At 34.9% G+C, this 22,944-nt stretch overlaps 1 protein-coding gene across 1 annotated transcript in view; it reads left to right on the top strand.

Annotated features, from left to right (window-relative positions):
* PCLO (piccolo presynaptic cytomatrix protein) overlaps nt 1-18,036 on the top strand; it is a 127,636-nt gene extending 109,600 nt beyond the window's left edge. The window contains exons 14-25 of the mRNA XM_053464498.1: nt 237-367; nt 1,189-1,215; nt 2,724-2,817; nt 3,223-3,294; nt 3,464-3,644; nt 4,385-4,579; nt 6,663-6,842; nt 9,733-9,871; nt 11,525-11,592; nt 14,998-15,132; nt 15,681-15,826; nt 17,729-18,036. Coding sequence (XP_053320473.1) covers nt 237-367; nt 1,189-1,215; nt 2,724-2,817; nt 3,223-3,294; nt 3,464-3,644; nt 4,385-4,579; nt 6,663-6,842; nt 9,733-9,871; nt 11,525-11,592; nt 14,998-15,132; nt 15,681-15,826; nt 17,729-17,869 — 1,509 coding nt within the window. The 3' untranslated portion in view covers nt 17,870-18,036. The remainder of the gene's footprint in view (nt 1-236; nt 368-1,188; nt 1,216-2,723; nt 2,818-3,222; nt 3,295-3,463; nt 3,645-4,384; nt 4,580-6,662; nt 6,843-9,732; nt 9,872-11,524; nt 11,593-14,997; nt 15,133-15,680; nt 15,827-17,728) is intronic.
* Nucleotides 18,037-22,944: the final 4,908 nt, after the last annotated feature.

Here is a 22,944-nt window from a genome sequence, read left to right as displayed (position 1 = left end):
TACGTCGCTCTTTTCTAGCTTTGGAGCACTTACCCCGTTTGTATTGGCTCCCAGAATCCCTTTTCCATTCAGCCAAGGTTATATTGTTCATATACTTATATAAAGGGTTTTTCTCTACAGATATACTGTGATGTGTAGATGTTTTGAGCATGTCATCTATTTTACTCACAGTTGACATTGGCTGTGCATTGGAGCAAGGCTATATTGACTTTCTTTTCTTCAATCTTTTTTTGTAGCTCCAAGTTAATTATGATAAGCATCTTGGTAATCTCATTATTCACATACTTCAAGCAAGGAATCTTGTTCCCAGAGATAACAATGGTTATTCAGACCCATTTGTCAAAGTCTATCTGCTTCCAGGCAGAGGGTAAGGAATATTTCATTGCTAGATGAACATTGTGTGAACATGTGTTCAGAGGACTGAAAGCTCAAGTTGACCTGTCTTTTCGATTGGAGTTTTAGCTTCTTTCTCAACCAAACAAAATAAAGATGAGCTAAAGGATTAAGCAATACATTTATGAATTTTAGGAATTAAAAATAAAAAAAATGAATGTCAACACTTTGTAACATGTTTTAAGAGAGATCAAAAAAAAAAGCGGTTTTATCCAACTAGTTACCCATGGGCTGGATGGATCAGCTTTTTTGTGGCCTGTCTAAAACCCTGATAGAGTCTATTGTATGACATCAATTATTCAACAGTGTCTCATTCACCAGCTGATGTGCTCAGTATTAACATTAACATTAAGAATACAGACATGGTTTAGGAGAGCCAGCACCTGAAGCGCATTTGCCTGGATTGTTAGCAACAATGCAATGATTACGTTTAACACTTGTTATGTTAGTTTCCAGTTAATTTTTTGAGTAACTAAAGGGAGCAAATCCATTTCTTTCAACATATCATTTCTGATTGCATATAGTCTTTTTTCTGAAATCTGAACAAGAATGTAATTCAAATATAATATTCCTATACTGTATGTACGTCATTTAATTACCCCAAGCTTTAATTCATTTACCAGTCCTGAATTGGCCCGTACCACTTTTCTGGTGTCTCATACAGGCCTCTCCAGCACTGAAATTCAATTGTTATGTTATGTCTTTCATGTGTTTCTCCTGTTTTATCTCTTGTTGCTTCCTCTGCTTTCCTGTGTCTATGTATATGCAATGTATTTCACCAATGGGTCCTCACAGCCAAGTCATGGTTGTCCAGAATGCCAGGTAGAGTTTGCTTTTCTTTTGAAACCTGCATACAAGACCTAAACTGTTTTTCCACGAATATAATACCATGTTTATACATATTCTACATATTTGGATAGGGACATGTCTATATGGTGCTACAAGTTTAAATCAGTTATTTGCAGAATAGACACAAATCGGTCCCTAGAAATTCATACGCATTGAATATGACAAATATCTCATTGCAAAGTGATCAAGTTCCCCATGATTAGGGAATGCTTTATGATTTTCCTTATACTGATCAAGTGACAAATTGCAATTCTATACAAACCCCCCTAAGCTAAGAGAAAAGTGGAGTGCTTTAAAAAGAAAAATGCTGCTTGTCTCTCCGGCTCTTTTTTTTAATAACTGTTGAGTAATAGAAATCATCCTTCATCACAGGACAATGACAAACAATGTGCTAATGATAATACAGCGTGTATTGGACCTGCATGCTAAAACACAGAAAAAAATATTAAATGTAGAATTTCAATTAAAGACATTAAAAGTTTATAAAAAGTTGCATTGGGGGCTAAAAATTAACTCTATATAAATCTTTTTACATTGTTGCAATCTTTAGAACATCAGTTTATGAAACGTAATCACAGTAGAGCATTAAAATGCTCTGGATTTATTGCTGGAGATATATCTATCACAAACAATCACAAAGCAATCTCCCTATAGATTGCAATGTCAAAAAATTAGATTAAAAACATAGTGATATATTTTATGATAGTTAATGAATCTTTATCTCATATTTTCCTCCACAGTCAAAATATATTGAGAAACATTCAGACCAAGCATTGGTATATGTCAGTAAAATTATTATTTGTATTAATTAAAGATACATTGTTCTTTTTTTTAAACTTATATCCCAAATTTTTATTATTTGACAGCAACACGCATGGTCATTGTTTCTGGCAGTGATATTTTTTGGATAACACTGCATTGTCCTATGTGATCAGAACAAAGTTTATATTGTTCCACAGTTTCATACAAATATATAAATACATTTGATGTTAGAAACTTGTCTTTTGGGGTATGGAAGAAAAAAAATACAAAATGACCCTACTAGGAAGCTCAGATTAATTGATTGTAGGTTACTGCCAGAGGCATACTTGTGTTTAACTGTCAGTTCCACATATAGTAATCAGAATGTCTTGAGTAGCTAAGCCATATGTAACTAGGGTTTGCTTCACAGTCCTCCCCAGTGTCTTCCAAACATCCATATGAGAAAGTGACAAGTTAGTTAAAGGCAACAAAGAATAAATACATCATGGGGTATTATACATGGTTTATCAAATGTATTAGTATTTCATATACTTTACTATTTATTAACATAAGCAAATTATAGTCTACAACTGGGTAATAAGACAAATAAAACCTGAATAATACCTGGTGTTTATAACATGTGTAATACTATAAATACAGTGTATGTTTTACTAAAATATGTCATTAAGATGGTTTTTCATTTTCCAAAACTACAAAAAAAATCACACATTTCTTTTTAGCGCTGAGTACAAGAGAAGGACAAAGCATGTGCAAAAAAGCTTGAATCCGGAGTGGAATCAGACCGTGATTTACAAGAACATTTCCATGGAGCAGGTTTGTGTCACACATATAATAACTGGGACTCAGGAATATTTAGAACTGTATTAATCAACTGTGAAGAGGCAATGTGTACAGAGAAGAGGCAATGTCTGCGTACATGGGGTCAAATGCCTCCCATACTGACAAGTAATATTTAATTATTTAACAATTAATATCATTGAAGAAGATTGAAGAATACCTTGTATTAAGGTAAAGCCATCCGGGCATGTAAAATAGGTAGGCACAAAAGTGATATTTTGCCACAAAGACTGATGAGTTTATTTACTAAGGGCTGATGTGGCCAAGAATAGATCCAAGATCTTTTCGGAGGCTCTAAACATAAACATCATGAAGAAGTTGTGAGCATGTTGCAGAAGAGTTTTAATAGAAATGCTAATTCATTTTTGAATTATTATACAGCTGAAGAAGAAAACCCTAGAAGTTACCATATGGGACTATGATAGATTCTCTTCCAATGACTTTCTTGGTGAGGTAAGAAATATGGTAAACAAACAACTTTTCTATGGGTAGATCTCAATGTAAATGCCACCAACTTTTCATTTAAACCCATATAAATGAACACTTGTGACTGTAATAGCTTAGAATGTGTCAATGCATTTATGGAACAGATATTTTATTCAATATGTTTTTCCTGCTTTAGGTGTTAATAGATTTATCCAACCCGTCTTCTCTTGATAACATCCCAAGATGGTACCAGTTGAAAGAACAGAGCGAAAGCATTGACCATGCAAAACCTCACTCTAGTCAAAGTAATCAGCAAGTTCCAAAGCCATCTGTCATTAAAAGCAGAAGTCATGGAATCTTCCCAGATCCTTCAAAAGGTAGAGAAATAACAATAATAAAAAATAATTGAAATGATAAAAAGTATTCCAATAAATATATTTTTATGTTTTTTATTCATAATAAAGCATACACAAGTGTTGCTATTGTAATAGGCTATTGTTGTGTAAAATTCAACCGAAGCTGTTAAGATTTGTTTTCCATGGATTTAAACTATTATAATCTCCGATTCGTATAGTGCTTACACACTCCACAGAGCTTTACAGATTGATTCATAATAATTAAGATGAGATGCCTGATGATTAAATATCGTAATCTACAGACAGGCCTGATACCTGTAAGTAAATAATACCTGAGGTAATGAGGAACATTTATAGAGGGAATTACAAGATAACTGGAGCCAACTCCCTAATTGAGATCATGACGGTGTACAGTAAAGAGTCAAAGGTTATAAAAGGATCACTGAAGAACGAGGGTATACTAAAAGACAAGTATTTAGAAACTGGTGATCTATAAATACAAAATGAACGTGTAAGGGAGCCCATACTGTTAAGTAGAGTTAACCATAATATAGAAATAATGGTTTTATGTTGAGCTTTGCTGGATAAGAAAACGTATTCATATAATTATTGTATATAAGTAAAATGTAATAAAATAGTTTGCCTTTACCATAAATTATGAAGGAATATAGTTCATGTAGTAGATCCATAAAAAAATGAAATATGTTACTGTTAAGTTGATTGTTTCAGGAAGTATACCAAATTAAACGTCACTTCTTTAGATATGCAGATTCCCACCATAGAGAAATCTCATAGCAGTCCTGGTAGTTCTAAATCATCTTCTGAAGGACACCTCCGCTCTCATGGACCATCACGAAGCCAAAGTAAAACCAGTGTCACTCAGACCCATCTTGAAGATGCTGGAGCAGCCATCGCTGCTGCTGAGGCAGCTGTCCAACAGCTTCGTCTTCAACCAAGTAAAAGACGCAAATAAATTCCTCAGCATGGCAGCTTAATGTTCATGTGTTGCCTTTTCTTGCTGTCCCCCCTTGTTGACCATTATTTGTTGTCACTATTTGTTCACCTTGTTAATTGTCCTTTATTGTGAAAATATTGTCCACGTTTAAATACATGTTACCCAATTTTTTTTTGTTTACTAAAATTTAATGAAACTGGCTGTTTCCTCATTGGTCCATTGTTCCATCCAACTGTCTTCATACATAGTCTAGTATGCCCCATGGTGTAAATCGTTTGTGCAAGTCTTGTACATTAATTTCCAGTGTAATTTAATTTTTCCATAAATATTGCATTGTAAAAAATATATATTTTTCCAGGCTATACATACTTTTTAATTTTCTTTCACGTGTCCGTAACGTCAGAGCTGAACCAAGCAGTTTTCACCAGCCCTTGCATTTTATTATTTTTTGTTTGCTGTTTCATCGTGAACTAGTTTATCTTGCCACCCCAATGTAAATCCATTTGTGTAATTATATAAATATGTAACAAATTACAACCTTAGCAGCACAGATCAGAAACACTACTTTTAACAGTCTACCATCATGCTATTGTGAGTGAATGCTTCATACTATTGCACGCTCATGCATACATCCTTAACATATTAAAAAGAAAAAATTAAAGTGTTTTTGTTTCAAAGAACATAGAAGCAATACTTAAGTCTCTTGAGTGTTTTGTAAACAGCATTTTATATAACATACAGGGTACATTATAGAAGCCCAAAAAAACACAGACACATTAGAAAATACACCAGAATTTATATATATATATATATATATATATATATATATATATATATATATATACACCAGACTAGTAAAAATCACTAAAATGTATTCGGTTTCATATTGAATAAGAACATTTTTGTGAAACAGAACCCATCGGGATTTAGAAATAGCCATGTATCTGTAAATTAGTTTAGATAATTTTACTTATCTATATCCACTTGTGATGGATTCGATAGAATAATGTTCATAATAAAATTACTTCCACCTCACTTTAAACTCAAATCTGGTTAGTTTTAGCTGTAGTCTTTTGTAACTGCTTTTAGACAAAAGAGCTGCACAGCATCCTAAAAATCATCAAGGGCCAAAATATCTCAACAGGTGTATAAAAGGATAGACTAAATATTTTCATGTCCTTTTGAAACATGATCAGTGCTAGCAATATATTTGTTTTAAAGAACTTGCAATCTAACATGTAAGAGGTGCTCCTGTAAATGTTTACCATTTAATGTTTAATGTTTATTATTAAAGACCGCCCCGGCGATACCACATGTATTTAACTACTAACATACACTATAAGACCAGATAAAATTGTCAGTGGTTATTAATGGTTTCTCCTCCAGGAACCTAAAAAAGTGGGGAATATGGAGACGTATGATGTACAATGGTGCAGGCGATGCAGGAACATTTTGCTGGTTGCTGTGGTGATTGCACCACTTAGCTCTAGTTTGGCCCTTTATACTTAAAAAGTTGTTTATTCCCTGTAATTTATGCTTACTTTAAAGTGCAAAGCTCTTTTAATTTACTACAATATGGAATGCAGATGAAGAAATACTTTAAATGAATTTCAAAACATACATTTTTAATATGTAAACCCAACATTAACAAAATATGCTTCAGAACTGTATTAATAGAAGCTCTCACGTAACTAAACATAAAATATAGTTGTATGAGTATAAAGCATCTTGAAGCATTTTTTTATTATCAGTCCTGGTTCACATTGTAGTCTGGAAGCAACACCCTCTTAGAATCTTCCCGTTAAGATAATTGTGTTTGTCTAAAGAATTTGCACTGCATGAGTTCTCACAGGATTAAAGCCATAGTGAGAAACATTCTATAAACCAATAAAAAGAAACAGCCAGTTTTTAAAGCCCCCTAATGCTGTGCATGTGGTGTCTTTTTGATGTGGAAACACTACCTATCTCAGTAAAAAAAAAATAATAATAATAAAAAAAACACCTTTGTTTGCATGAGTAACATTTAAGCTGGTTCCATCTGAGGATACATACTCTGGGTTTCCATTTCACCCACACTGCCACAGCAGCACATAAAAGCAGTCAGTCTAATCATGCCAGGAAGCAACACAGACACAGCATAGCAGGAGTCCTCCCAATTCAAAGAACTCAGTCTGACAATCTGCCTCCACCAGCCAATGACAGCAAAGACCAAAGCCAGCTAGCACTCAAGAAGGTCAACTCTGATGGATCCGTCAAGACTGAAGGTGAGAAAAATAATGTCACATTATAGACAAATGTCTATGTCTAAAGAGGTGTTTCACCTAATGGGAAGGTTGCATTTTCAGATACGTTATGTAATATGGTAATTAATTTATATATATATATATATATATATATATATATATATAAATATATATATATACATATATATATACATATAGTAGCCTTGTGCAAATGGACCAAAAACAATTTGAATATTTTTTTTTGTTTTGTTTTAGTCCATTTGTTTTCAGAAAATGAATTTTGTTTTCTGCCCTTTCAATTTGGATGAAATTTGGAGGGATTTTTCTCCCCGGAAACAAAATATATTGTTGCTCACCCTCATTTACTCTCTCACACATTCTCACATTCTCATTCTCAAGTATACTCTCATTCACTCTCTCTCAATGTTTGCCTACCTTCTCAGACATCCACTTTCATGCCTCTGTCTCCTTTTCCGCAGCTCTGCTTCTTCTCTTGCTTTTTCTTGTTCTGTTTCTTGTTCCCTCTTTCTTTGTCTGCTTCTCCCTGTTATAAGTTCCATTGACCAGGCCTGCTTCTCCCTGTTATAAGTTCCATTAACCAGGCCTCTTGGAGCACTTCTGCTGGGAGAGGCTGTCCTTTTGCTGAAGTACTCCAAAAGGCCAGAATAATGCAGACGGATCCGCAGATAAAGAGAAGCATTTCTGCACCTCTGTTAATGACTCCATCTGCATTACTCTGGCTTCTCAGAGTACTTCCACAAAGGTGCGGTGACAGGAGAGCAGGTTCTCCCCATTCCTCCAGTTGGAGCAGAGGGCGTACACAGAGGCTGTGCCGCTTTGCAGAAGTGCTCCAGTAGGTCAGGTTAACAGAGCCAATGCTGCTGAGAAGTGGACACAGAAAGAAGACAAACAGGCAGAGGTAATTGAAGAAGTGAAAATGTGGAAAATGATACAGGGACACAGAACCAGTAGGGAGACACAGAGAGAAAGAGAGCGTGAGACAGTGTGAGAGAGAGTTTGAGACCTTGAGATAGAATGAGCGAAAGAGAGTGTGAGAGTGAAAAAAATACAACAAAATGCTAATGTTTTAAAATATACTTGAAAAATGAAAGCATTAAAAAATGCATCTACACTGATCCACAGGTACTTTTAACAAGAAACTGATATGATTAATATAACTTGTTAGGTTTGGGAATGTATAAAGTTGCAGAAAGAGATTCATGAATTTCAAATTCAATGCAAATGTTTTAAGAGTGTGCTTCATCTAGTAAAATTTGCATCTGAATATTAATTTTGAATAACATTACTAATATATTATGTCTTACTGTGACTTAGATCATGGAACCTGGAACCATGGAATATAATAATAATAATAATATCCACACAATAATTTACTGAAAATAATGGTATATATAATTCTCATTTTTACATAATGTGACTATTTCTCATAAGTAAGAATTTACGAGGCATCCTAAAAAATAAATATGACATACCATCACAAAGTATCAAAGGTAATAATACTAAAATAGTCGGGACTAAGATTAGTGGGGATTAAGCAACTGGATTTTTCTATGTGATTCATAAAACTTGTATCATATCTGCTACTAGTCTTTTTCATGCATGGTTTCCACAGTCAAACTTTTTTATGGGAGTGATATTCTGTTTATGCCCACTTCCCATCACATTTTTTTACCAACTCAATGGCATTTTATGGATGGCCCAGTTACCCCACAGGCTGAGTCACTGGTTCACCTGTCCCAGCTCCCATATGGAAAGTAGGATACCTTTTGTAGGAGTACTCTACAGTATGATATCTATGTATTTATTACCGGTTTAGTAGTTATTTAATCATTGTTCACAAGTCACGCGTATCAATTGCAATTTTGTGGTATGATAAATTCCAGTCATTAAAAATGTATCATGAGTCCTATTTTCTTACTAGCTGAGATTATAAAAGTAAACCTTTTGAGTTTCTGTGTCATTCAGTCAATCATGCTATCAGTATAAGATTGCGATACGATTTTATACCATAATTAGTACTCAAAGTCTTACCTAACTGGCATTCCAACAACATTTTACAGGAACATATTAGTGTAGCTATAATGCGCTCAACCTTTAGCAATCATGAGTGTTTAAGGAGGCATTAATTTTCCATCTCTCACATGCAATATTTTTGGGGGCATAATTAGATCATGTCATACTTTCAGTGATGTACACAAGCACTGTTTAAGGCTTAGTTATAGCTGCTGAATATAGAAAATATCTCTCAGTGTCAACACGTGCTTTTAACATAAAAGACTTCCATGAAATGTCACACATAAAATTGTTATTTTAATTATAAACGTTGTGAAACTAGCTTAGCCAGCCATGGATAATGCTAAATAACTTGCCCTGCGGTTATTCTCATATTTAAGCTTACTTGTGCCATTGAAGAGGAAAAACTAAATATGAGCAGGTTTCTTCTGCACCAGGGATCCAAAATCCCAAGATGTACAACTTTGCCCTCCAATGCTCTTCTAGGATTTTCTAATACTTATAACAGACTAACAGGAATTGATACTCTATGTATATATAAATAAAATGACAGGGAATTAAATTTTTTTTCTTCATGTAGGGCTGGTCAATTTTAATCGAGGATGGATGCAACTTGTTATTGCAACTTGTGTGGCATCCGCAATCATCATTCCTATAATTTTTCCAAAATTTCCTGCGTTTCCTATGCATAACTATGCTACACATTTTTATGAATAAACTGTGTTATTAATAAGATAAGCTTGTAGAAGGAATGTGGGAAATCTGCAAGCACTTCCTTATGCTTTGACGCATTATTATTGAAAATCTGAATTTAGACTTTGATAGGTCTATATACACGCAACCCGTTAACACACAATTTCACATTATTCATTTACAGCAAAATCTACAACACAAAAGCCAGTTGAATCCTCAGTCTCTACAGCTTCCTCAGTCAGTAGTTTTGGGAGTGGGTACAGCATGGACAGTGATGGAAGCAACACAACTGGGGACAGCAATTTGTTTCCAGCACCTAGGATGTAAGTAACAGATTTTATTGAAGGTACACACTGTTTTTAAAAATGTCCACAATTAATCTTTTGAGTCCCAAACCAACTATAATACCAATTATCCACTATATTGGATGTGCTAGTAAAGTCCTCATGATAAGGATCCTGAATGCAAGGCCAGTAAATACACAGTCCAGGTGTCAATGAGGCAGGCAGACATCCAATGGTTAACTGGTAGCAACCCAAGGTCAAAAGACAGGCAGCAAAGGCCAAAACACCAAGATCAAAGGCAGGGAGAAGACAAAGGGTTAATCTCTAACAATCTGAGGTCAAAAGGCAGGCAATGAGTTATCGTAGGACACAGTCCAGGGGTAAAATGGGCTGGCAGCAGGCAGGGGTTCAGGAACCAAGACAGGAAAATGGTAGCACAGAGGTGGGTTCACTCTGACAAACACATGCTAGGCACTGAATACCTGAGTACCAGCATTAGATTTATAGGGCTGTTGGGTATGATTTAATGCATGAAATTGTAGGCCTTGCCCCCTATGCACTCTACCACCAGTGGTAATAAAATTGATGGCGTTGGCTTCACAGACTGAAGCACCATCCCTTCTGCTACTGTTAGTGCCAACCCGCTGTCACTACCTCCAGCTCCCCGAGACTACAGGGAGTGAAGTCCTGGGTATCTGAGATGGCAACAGATGCCTTCACATAGAGGAACTGCACCCAGCTGCGGCCAGATGATATGCAACCTTAATCATGTCAATAATTACCTGTACCTGTCCACAGACAATGCCTATGATAAGATTCAATTTAATTATAATTTAAAAATGGAAACAATTCCTCCATGTCAGATTAGCAAACTGGGCAAGTACTACCTTGTGAAAGATAATCAGGAACAGTCAAAGAAACAAAATTACTTCTCATGGACATGATTGTGAGCTTACAGTTTATGTGCATGTAGTAATTTTTCTAATGTACGCCAATGATATTTTTATACAGTTATGGTATAAGGCACTTTATGGAGATTTCACTTTAGGTATATGTATCCTAGAAATGGTTCAGAAATTCCATATGCAGAAAGTACACTCTATAAAAGGCCCTCAACTCTTTGTGCACAATAGGGAGTTGAACAGTGTACCATTATGGAGTTGCTGTTGGTGCAGTAATTGCTCTACGTAGTAGTAGTTAGTAAAGCGATGGACTTCATTAACTTCTTTAATTTTGTATTTCTGCTCCTAAATTATCTTCATAAAATAAAACCTGAATTAACTATGGTTAGTACTTATGTAACCATACAAGCTTGGAAATGTTTGGGCTTCAATTCTGTTATTTGGAGGCTCAGGAGAAAATTGTGATCATTTATTTGTCTGGTCATAAACACAATGCTTACAGTTGTTCTTTTTCATCAAAATGTGTCAATTTTTGTATCAAAATACAGCCAATATTTATTATGATCTGTAAAGAAAACAATTTAGATTAGGGAAAGGTATCCTATATTTATTATATTTTGACTAAACAGTGTGAATACCATCGCACATGCTATGTTTCTCTGTGTTACAGTGACAATTTTATTTACATGAACCTATTTAATGAATATGCTAGCTCCTATAAAATGTATTATAATCTATTCTACCCATGCATTTATTTTTTATCCATCATTTTTCATTATGTATTTATCAGAGGAAAGATAAACCAAAATGGACAAGATCTGATAGGGCAGTCTGGAATACCTCTTACAGATGTAGAAGGTAAGAAAATCTTAAATTAATAGAAAAATATCAGTGTATGCAAGCATTTTTTTCCAGATGCATATACTCGTGCATTGCATGATCTATTATTTATTTTGTGTATCTTTTGTGAAATTGTAGTGCATTTTAGGAAGAGGCAGATTATGTGTTTTTATCAAAGTACCATGATATTTTAGATGTCAGAGTTCTACATATGAGATCCAAAAACGTTCCTAGGTTCCAAAAAGATATGGGCTTAAACCCCAGTGATAACTGTAAATGACGGCGCATCTTTTTTGCATTTGGGTATGTAATACTACATATTATGTAACAAATATTGTATAACTATTCTGCATCTAAAACAAAGTTATATATATTAAAAGCAGAATAAATAGAAGAGATACTTTTAACATTGAGATTTTCTCTCAGGGACATTCAGTGAAGGTAGGCAATCATTTTTACCACTCTTGTCAGATGTTTAGAACTTACACAAGTGTATAATTAATCATAGTCACATTTTAAATCATATAAAATCAGTAAGAAAAATAAGTCAGGCATTGATATATGACTTCACTGTCAAGGTTTACCTGGACAATGAATGATGTATACTTATTATACGACTTAGTTTGCCATTTCATTTGAAGAAGAGACTTTATATATTTATTTTGGGTTCTACCTTAGGCTTGACCCAGGGCAGCACCTCCACCTGTCCCCTACGCAGCCGTGATCACCACTGCTGAGGACTGTATTTTTAAGGGGCACAGCTTCTTTTACTTTATACTGCAGAACAGGGCTGACTGTAAATGGCCTGCAAAAAAATGCCCCTTCATTATTTTATTTTTTTGCATATTTGTCACACTTTTTCAAATGTTTCAGATTATCAAACTAATTTTAATGTTAGACAAAGATAACCAAAGCAAACATAAAATGCAGTTTTTAAATTTGTTCATTTATAGAAGGAAAAAAGCTATCCAACACTACCCAGTCCAATGTTAAAAAGTAATTGCTCCCCTTAGTTACTAAATTAAACAATTAACCAAATGTAATTGAATTGTAGTTGAACAACTAATCCACTACCTCGTAATCTCCCGTCTAGACTACTGCAACAACCTACTTACCGGCCTCCCTCTCTCCCGACTATCCCCCCTCCGATCTGTCCACAATGCATCTGCCAGACTAATCTATCTCACCCGACGCTCTGCATCTGCCGCACCTCTCTGCGAGTCCCTCCACTGGCTCCCCATCCATAGCAGAATTAAATTCAAAATACTAACACTATCCCACTCCCCTCTGCCTATTCTCCCTCATCAGCAAATATACTCCAGCCCACCCTCTAAGATCCAACAATGACCTGCTCCTCACATCTTCACTTATCGCCTCCTCCCATGCCCGCCTACAGGACTTCTCTCGCGCACCACCAACCCTCTGGAACTCTACCCTCCTTCAAATGCTCCCTAAACACTTTTCTCTTCAGAGAAGCCTACCACTGACATAAACATCAAAACTTCTCTCTCACCCACTTATAACCCTTATCTCACCCTACATTAACATCATTCACTACCACGCAGTCCTCACCTCCTGTTTCTCACCCCTTATCTACCTCGATTGTACCTGGGGGAACATGGCCCCTCATTCCTCTTGTATCTGTATGTCAATTTATTGTCAATGTATTGTACCTGTCATTATCTGTAAAATGATCATCTTGTACAGCGCTACGGAATCTGGCAGCGCTTTATAAATAAAATATAATAAATAATAATAATAATTGTCATCTATCAGTCTGGAAAGGGTTACAAAGTCATTTCTAAAGCTCTGGATTACAACCATTATCTACAAATGGAGAAAACCTGGAACAGTGGTAAACCTTCCCAGGAGTGAGACAGCTATGGGAGTAGTCTAATGAGGCAGTATTTACCTTTCCACTATAAATATCGCTAAATATTTGCCTTAGGTTGTGATTTATACTGTAATACAAAAGAATAATCCTAATGAGTTTCTCTTTATGGACAGTAGCTCTTTGAGACCACAGTCCCTCTTTCTTCCTTTGATCTCCGTCTTTTTCAGGAGCTCAGGACGAGGGCTGAGAATGAGCATGACATACTGTCATCACAATACTGTAGGGGTGAATCTAAAGTTTTAATATGTTTACTGGTGCCCTAGTATAATTGTGATCCACACTCTGGCATGTACCTGGTTGCTACCATAAGAACCTCATGGCTGCAGCTCCTACCAGCTCATCACTTTAGGCAGTTTACATGGTAGAGCTGCGTCTGCAATAATGTGTATATAAATAGAAGATTTTTTCTTTCTTCTACTTGCAGTAATCAGTTACATAAATATAGACATTTGTTAACATATGCATATATTTGATACTAGTGGTTGACCTAACCATCCACATCTGGATGAAAGGTCTACTTTAATATTCTTGTGTTTAATCGGATCGACTAGTTATTAAAAATCCCTAGTTTTAAATTGGTACTTGTTTATGAATAACAGAATGTTGTTGAAAGAAAATAATCATAAAGTATAGCAAACATCATGCTTTGCAGTTTATATTTCCATTTTCAATCTGCAAATTACTATGACTATTTTAGTCTATAAATTGTAACACATTAGTGAGGTGGGATGTCTGCCCCATTTTATCGCAGCTTGCGAGCACTTTCACATAGTCATAATGCTTCATACCTCCAGTGACATGAAACAGAAAATGGTTTACCATGGAAACAATCACTCATCCAAGCTTGTTGGGGAAGTAAAGAGCTCATTTCCATTTTCCAACTGTAGCATACAAGTATTTCTGCAAAAGTTAGATAATAATTTAAAGACATGGGGGTTTGTTGACTAAAGATCAAGGGTTGGTCTGGAGCCAATGAAAATAGCTAATCAACACTTGCTTGAATTGACAAATTAATTTGCAATTTATAAATCAAATAAAATGTTGCTATGATTCAATACGATATATTAAAGTATAGTATAGTAACACAATGTATAGTGTTCTACAGCCAGAGGTCAACTATGTCTCTAACATTAACTACCCTTGTACATTGTTCAAATAAAAAAATAAGCAGACAATATACTCATACATACTGACCAAATAACGTTACCAGTTGTGTAATTTTAAGCTAAAATAATAGTACCATATTTGCTCGATTATAAGACGACCCTGATTATAAGACGAGGGTTATTTTTCAGAGCATTTGGAAAAAACCTCGTCTTATAATCGAGCAAATACGGTATTAAACTACAATATGCTCATAAGTTTAATCATAAATTCAGAAACACCAAACTGGTGCGATGACACCAAAGGTAAAACAATATTTCTCTATTCCATTATTAAATGTAGCGATTCCTTCATTTCGGCACTAAAGGAAGTGAAAAGGTGGACAAAATAGCAACTGTTTTATTCATTGTTTTATACATTTCTAGGTAAAACCCAGGTGATGGGAGAAATTAAAATTGCTTTAAAAAAAGAAATGAAGACTGATGGAGAGCAGCTGATAGTGGAGATCCTACAATGCAGAAACATCACATATAAGTTCAAGTCACCAGACCATCTACCAGGTATGTTAGATTTAGAGAAAAGATCATGGAGGTTTCAATACTAATTATACAACTAGTAAGGGGATTAGAAACACTTCAGCTAGTTAGTTTAGTAATTATCATACTCTTTTAAGAGCCATATGTGTATGGTGAGAACCATGGTGTGTAACAAGCACCAGAGAAGATAATCCATATTAAATACAGCGGAAAGTACGTTATTGTCCATGTATGATTTAAACATAATGTATAATGTGTGCTATATCATGTTAACCCATTATACAAGACAAAGTTCCTTGACTTTTACAGTATAATTGTCCAAAGTGAAATGCAAACTCAGCTAATGTTTATGTTTTCAAATGGTATTAGGATATTACAAATCACATATAATGTCTCTCCTCAGGATAATAGATATTTCTTTATGTAAATTTATAAAATAAAATATATAAAAAAAACATTTTACATATATATATTCAGCCAGTATTTTCTTATTGACAGTAGTTCAATTAACAAAGAAAATGTATATATTTTTGTGAAATATTTTTTTTGAAATCTGATTTTGTTTTTTACAGACCTCTATGTAAAACTATACGTCATTAACATAGCCACTCAAAAAAGGATAATAAAGAAGAAAACTCGAGTGTGCAGACACGATCGAGAGCCTTCTTTTAATGAAACGTTCCGCTTTAGCATGAGTCCTGCTGGACACTCTCTTCAGGTAATGATTTGTTTGCAATTATATTTCCAAATGTCTTATTGGGACACATACAGTTATTAACCACAAGAGTAATAGGTTAAGATGCAGATACAGATCTTATTAGTACTAGTTTCTATTAAAAGTGGTTTCTTCTCAAGAGACCCATTACAAATCGACCATTTATACAGCTGGTGGCCATGTCTATCCAGCAGGCAACCCCAGTGGCAGTAAAAGAACGTGGAGGCATCATCGGTTACCAGCTCACCAGGCATTTTACCCACATACATGAAACTTTCATGACAGCCCTGATAATAATATCTACCATACAGTAGGTCAAGAGAGACATTTATATGTTTTGGTAGGCACTATGAAACATTGGGGTTATGTCAAGAGCATTTCTGGTGCAAAGAGTTGAAATGGTTCAGCCATCACAACCAATGGAATATTCTTGCTTCTTCCTGCATAATGTTGCACTTTTATTAGTGTGTACCTGAGTTGCTCTTTACACCTAATCATCCCTAACAGCATATGTATTTTCTTGCTTTGAATTTCCTTAATAATTTATCATTTTAATACAGCACATAATGCTTAATGCTGTAATGAGTTATGTAAGGTTCTCACGGGTGACAGATGCACCTTAAAGTATCTGTCAAATCAAAGATTAAACCATAACTTACTTTGTGCGCTAAAGCTATCTTTCACTTCTTATTTTATTTTTTAAGTTGTTCAGATTGATGTTCTTGAAGACAATGTTGTTTTTTATGTTAATCATAGTAGAAGTCTGTAAAGGCTTCTTTGACAAGGTTATTGACAAGCTGGTGAAATACTGGCCTGGCTTGAGCCCACATCAGCACCTTCAGTTACAGAATCCAAGTGTGGAGCAAAAAGTTTAAACATGATGCAGCAGTACTTTAATTTAACATATCTGACGTATTTTGGTTACAACAAGATTAAATCAAGGAGAATATTATGAAGAAGGCTTACGTAACATATGTGAATTTAACCCCTTTAAACCTTCATGATGTTCCATGCCATCATGAAAAAAATGGCCCAAAAACAGCATGGAACTTTATGATATCCAGGAACTGCCATTCATGATCTCCATGCCGGAAGTCTCGGGTAATGACGCTAGACTTCCATTATGAATAGATGCCTCGCTTTTTGAATGAACGCAGTGCTCCATTCATGTAAAGTGAGACCCATCAGCAGCAAAAAAAGAGAAAAAAGTTATCTAGTGGTAGTTCATTTATGTGTAGTGAGTTCCACCGCACCTGCTTTTGTGGATTACAACTTCCATCACCTTAGCCAAGCTGATAATACATCTTTTGTTATTTAAACTGTGTTTGCATATTATATTATTTAACCCTTCCTACTTTGCCCTATTTTGTGTGTTGAGCGCAGTGAAATGTAGTATGTCGTATGCCCTGCAGATTTCAAACAATATATACGAAAACGTATGTGGTGAATTTCTGTAATCCAAACATGGAGCTGAATACACTTTGTTGGGTTTATCTGCAGTTGCATATAATCTTTACAATCCTAAGAAACATGGAAAGGTTGGTGGGGAAAAAAGCAACAAAAAATAATGTTAATTAATGTTACGGCTCTCCTTACCAGGGATTGGTGACCAACTGGTTGCATGATAAGTGTCCAAATGCTCTTAGTGAAATACCCTGGCTTGTCTTCTATCCAAAAATATATACATTTGCAGGTGGTATTTTGCGCTGGTGGGCTGCTAAACAGTCGACAGATGTCACAAAATAAAATTTGAAAATGTAAAGTATGGAAAAGAGGGGGTATATTGCATATACATACATATATATATATGTATATGTGTGTGTAAAGTAAAACCATGTTGTGCAAATGTTAGGTTTTGCTGGGGGTCAATTTTGTAATAACATTATCTAATTTGATTCCTTACAGATCCTGCTTGTCTCGAATGGGGGGAAATTTATGAAAAAAACTCTAATTGGTGAAGCATACATTTGGCTGGACAAAGTGGATCTCAGAAAGAGGATAGTGAACTGGCACAAACTATTAGTCAGTTCTACTCAGACACATTGAAACACACAGGTTACAGGGGACATAATGTTAGGAATCACATCAGTTCAAATGAAATTAACGATGGCTAAAGAAGCAAAACGTGAATGTTCCAGGGGACAATGATTTGACTTTGTTGACGTGTTTTGCAGTAGAGGAAAATGATAAAATGAGTAAGAATGCAAAGTAAAGATAGACACAAATAAATAGTTGTTAATGAAAGTAGGATGTATATTACCAAGGACACAATGGAAGATGCAGAAGTAGATGTTTCATTGTACAGAGTGTTCTTCAGCAAGTAGAGCTGTAGTATTGTAATGCTGACAAAAAAAATATATATACACACACATTTTTCAAAACACAGAAACAAACCTGTAACAGAATAATCATTTGCACCTTAAATCTGTATTTTCCACACTAAGTCTATGGTAGAAGAATAATACAAAGTTAATAAGTGCAGTGGCTTAAACAGCTCACATATCTTTTCACACTTTTTCCAACTTAGAAATACCTTGCAGGGTGTTTCAGACTTCAGAATTATTCAACTTTAAAATGTCATACAATAGATATATCACACTTTTGATCCAAGTGCTTATGACTAAAAAAAACTTTTAATGCATTGCAAGATTATACACCTGACCTGACAGTGGCTTGGATATGAATTAGCACATAGTGTGACTATATTTAACAAAACATTGTAAGTTTGGAAAGTGTTTTTATTCAAACAGAATGTTGAAATTAATAGTAATTACCTGGCGAAGGTGCGTGCCACTCTTGCCATACTGCAAAAAAGAAAGAGGCGCTTCAAGATGAATGCAGCGAATAACTCTCTGCATTCTCTGTTAGTAACTCAGGTGAACGAGAACACTGGCATGATGAAAACTGATTGTCACTGATAAATATCACAATTACTATTGATGTACATACATACATATCGCCTCTCATTAAACATAGTAAGTAATTGTTAGGGAAAACAGAGACAATTAAATGTCAGATGAGATTGCTCTATACATGTACCTAATTGTGTGTTTAATTTTCTCAGATGTGCACAGACAAAAATATTCAGTGGCTTTACAACGTGCGATTTTGTAAAATTTATTTTTCCATGTTGAGGTTCAATGTACCAAGGTTACAAAGCATGTGTATGGTTGCTATGAAGATTAAGTCAAAGTGATAGCACAAATAAGGATTCTTGCTAGAAAGCCTGTAATCAACACTAAATAGTCAGAACATTGCTTTGCTTGCATTCGAAAGTACATTCCACTAATATAATAGTATCTGTTTCTTTCCATCTGTCGATAATTACAATTTCCTGTGCCGCCATCTTTAGTATTGTAATGTTTATATGAACTGCAAGCGAGTTTGTTCTCTTCTTTCCCCAGTGGGGGCATACTGTACTGAAGTGTTAGTATGACCAGAACTTTTTAGTTCTTACAGGTGCATTCTTCATCTGTAGTGCTTACAGAGTGATTGATAATTCTTCTGGTGCATCATTGACTTTTTGGTATTTTTTTTAACATGCTTCCAAAATGTGCCAATTGTGTTTAAGACCAAATTCTTAAGTTGTTTTAAGGAAGCATTCTATGCAAATTGATGTTTCAATGCTTTGTTCAGTGTGTGAAAATTAACCATCAGAAAAAAAAAATATGTATTGTAAAAAAAAAAAGTGTAATTAAATATCTATCAGTATTTTTATTTTGCACATATATTTTAGCACATTTATAGTGTTTATTGGTTTGCTTCTCCTAGAAGTAAGAACATAGGTTCAAATGTTTGTTAATTACTAATCATTGATTGCCATTGATTTTGTATATGGATGGTTGGTTTAAAAATGTTTTAAATATATTTTAATTTATATGCAAGGCAAATCAGAATTATACTTTCTATACAATCTATTTGAAGTCGACAGAGAATAAAGCAGTTCCTTAATGTTAGGAGTCTTAGCAAAAGCACAGTATGTGTGTGTGTTTACATATGACAGGGTTTATATTGCACACATCATTGCGTTTTATTGGCAAGATTTTTCTGCCATGCTTGAAAATGTATATTCTTGGCTATTGATTGTGAGAAACTGGTGGTTTCTTGGTCAGCCATTTAAAGAGATAGTACCCCCAAAGGAATACTCTATATTGTTGGCAACACAATTTTTGTTTAGCTAAGCACAGATTACAGAGTTCTAGAAGAAACTGTAAAATTATTATGACAACAAGATGAAATATATCTGTAGTCCTATAAAAGCAATGCATTCCAGAGCAGGTGATTAAAACTCTTAACATCATAGATGTTACTAATGCCTAAATTATTGATTTCATTTTAATAATTGTAGGCATAAACATTCCTTTTTATTATTATTCACCCAAATTTTGTAATTTCAGTATAGTGTATTCTACAATTCATATATTCTGTTAGCCAAAAAAAAAAAGGTATCAACAGTGGCCTGGAAATGTGAATACTGTCTCTTTAAAAAGGATTCCATTATGATGGAGTTCTATAAGTATATTGGTCTGGAGTTCAGCTGAAGAAACCACAATCTGTTTTTCAAATGTGTTACAAACATATGTGGTGATGAAAGGGTTAAATATCATTAGCGTGAAAGGAATCATTCTCTGGTCGGAATTATTAGGTTAAAAAAAAGCAAGTCCCTTTATTTTGTTATCTTGTATATAAGTATACATTTTGTATTAGATGAAAATAATTGAAAACATTCTAATTTCATCAGGCATTTAGCATGTGACTGTGAGCATCCAATATAATTGTGTCTGTATAGTTGTTAAGGTGATGTGCTCAGGTGGTAACCCAGCGATAGCTGAGTAGCGTGTTTGTTGTCATCTACACAGAATCTGTACAGCAAGCCTCATGTTTAAGAAGAGACATATATATGAAAAACCCTAAAAAGTGATACATTTACATACATTCTGTATATGTCCTTAGAAAAATGAAATGTTCCACATTGAATGTTGCATGCATTTTTGGAAGTCTATTCATTTTGTGACTTTATTTATTTTTTGTTTGACTTCCAAATTTTACGAAACTATTTTGTTTTTAAAACATTGATAAAAACTGGAGAAAAAGTATGAACTGTATAGAAATCTGCCTGTAAAGTTTTCATTTTATGTAAAAATCCATGTTATGTTTTTTTTGTGATAGTACACAAGATGTAACTTGAGAACTTATGCAAATTGTGATGTACAAAAGGTTGTAACTCAGTCTGACTAATAAATATTTATTACATCCCATGGAAAATCTTTTCACGATACTCAACTTCATACATTGATGCATTAACTAATTTAAAAAGCATAAAAATCCTGAGTTAATTGAAGTGAGTCGCTATCGGTCCTGATTTGACAGACCATTCTTCACAGTCAAGATCCAAATCCATTTTTCTTAACCCAATGTGCCTTGTTTCTAGAAGCATGGGAGACTACAGAATATTTTTTTGGAGGTGCAAAATATGAGACCTGCCAAAGGGGTGGGGCATAAGCAGGACAAGGTGGAGTATGGTTTTGGCTAATATGCCCACTCAACTGACCTGTACAGTATACAAACACACTTGTATATGTTATTTATCATTCCTTACTGGGCTAGCCTTGTGCAGGAATCCAGTACTGCTTCGGGGGGATCTCCTGGGGTGGGATGTGCTTGGCGATGCAGTGCATCTGTGTAGCAACGTCATGTCACTTGACATCTAGGTGACACGAGATTCTACCGGTGTGGATTTTAAGTGAAATTGAAGGCAAGAGAGCTTGAAATAGATTTATTCCTGCTGTTGGGCAGAGTGTCTAGAACCATCCTTGCTCGGTAAGATATACAACTGAATTATTCAAAATGCCCTTGTATTTTTTAGTCAATGGGCAAAGTTTTAATATTTTAGCCGTGTCTACAAGCACATAATGTTTTCCACTTCATTTTTCCACTTCGGCCAAATAAAATGTTGGCAGGTCTATTTATAAGTGTATGTGAGCATGAATGTCTGTGTATAAGTATATATGAGCATGAATGTCCATGTTTGAGTTTATGTGAGCATGGATGTCTATATGTAAGTCTATGCAATCTTCACAGTGGGGCGCACAGACACATAGGAGAAAGAAATACAGGCAATATTGTGATATTGTAAAACTACAGTAACTGTATTGGTGCAGGCAATTATTGCACTCACATATCAATACAAGAAAACAGGCTAGTCATAAAAGTCTCTTTAATTCTTTGCTTCTAAAAAGATATGAAAACAGCAAACAATGGCACAGTATCACAAGATTAAATTAAATAGATGTTAGAATCATTAAGGCAAATATCAAACTTTTATTATAAAAAAAAAAATCACATTTAGAAAGTCACTGATAACTGACAAGGAAGAATGCCCATCGGAAGGAGAAGCACGTCTCTTATTCACAGGATAGGATTCAGGGGAATGAGATATAGGGGCGAGGAGCTGCTTTGTCAAAGGTGTTGAAAATAGACTTGGGTGCCGGTGGAAACTTCTTGTTCATTTTCCTGTCCATTTTCAGTGGAAAAAAAATGTCTTGTATTCATCAATCACCATCTTCTGTTGGGACGAAATTCGTCCAACATTTTTGTTTTCAGAAATTCCATTCATCCATCCATGTTGCCATGGAAATAAGAAATAAACCTGTAAAAGAAGAAGTTGAATTAAAATGGTGAGATTCTTCTTCTCTTAGTGTAGTTAAAATGGTGTCTGCGGCAATGAACGAAGATTTTCGTATTGCGCATATTAGTTTTTTGATTCTTTCGTCCAATGTTGCACTCGTTCGTTCGTTGTTTGGACTAATGGACAAAACGGTAACATTTGTCACAAAATTGCATTCGTACGAAAGCGATTGAGCAAGTCTAGTTCATACTGGAGAGTATGGAAAGCCAATGGCATAGAGGGACTGAAAAGGTGGAGCAGCAGATGACGAACAATAAAGCATGATAACTAGTGTGGTACATGTATCCTGAATGGGTTGGAGTGGTCAAAGTGAAGGAGAGGCAATTTGTAGAACGTTAATAACCCAGATGGGATATAACAAGTAAACAAATTAGTATTGTAATCATATCTATACAGACAAATTCTAGAAAAATATTGCAGGTAAAGGTTGTAG

This window comes from Spea bombifrons, chromosome 4, assembly GCF_027358695.1.
Source record: "Spea bombifrons isolate aSpeBom1 chromosome 4, aSpeBom1.2.pri, whole genome shotgun sequence".
Classification (NCBI taxonomy): Eukaryota; Metazoa; Chordata; class Amphibia; order Anura; family Pelobatidae; genus Spea; species Spea bombifrons.
The sequence above is the reverse complement of the archived record's forward strand: the minus strand, read 5'-3'. Positions and strand labels throughout refer to the sequence as shown.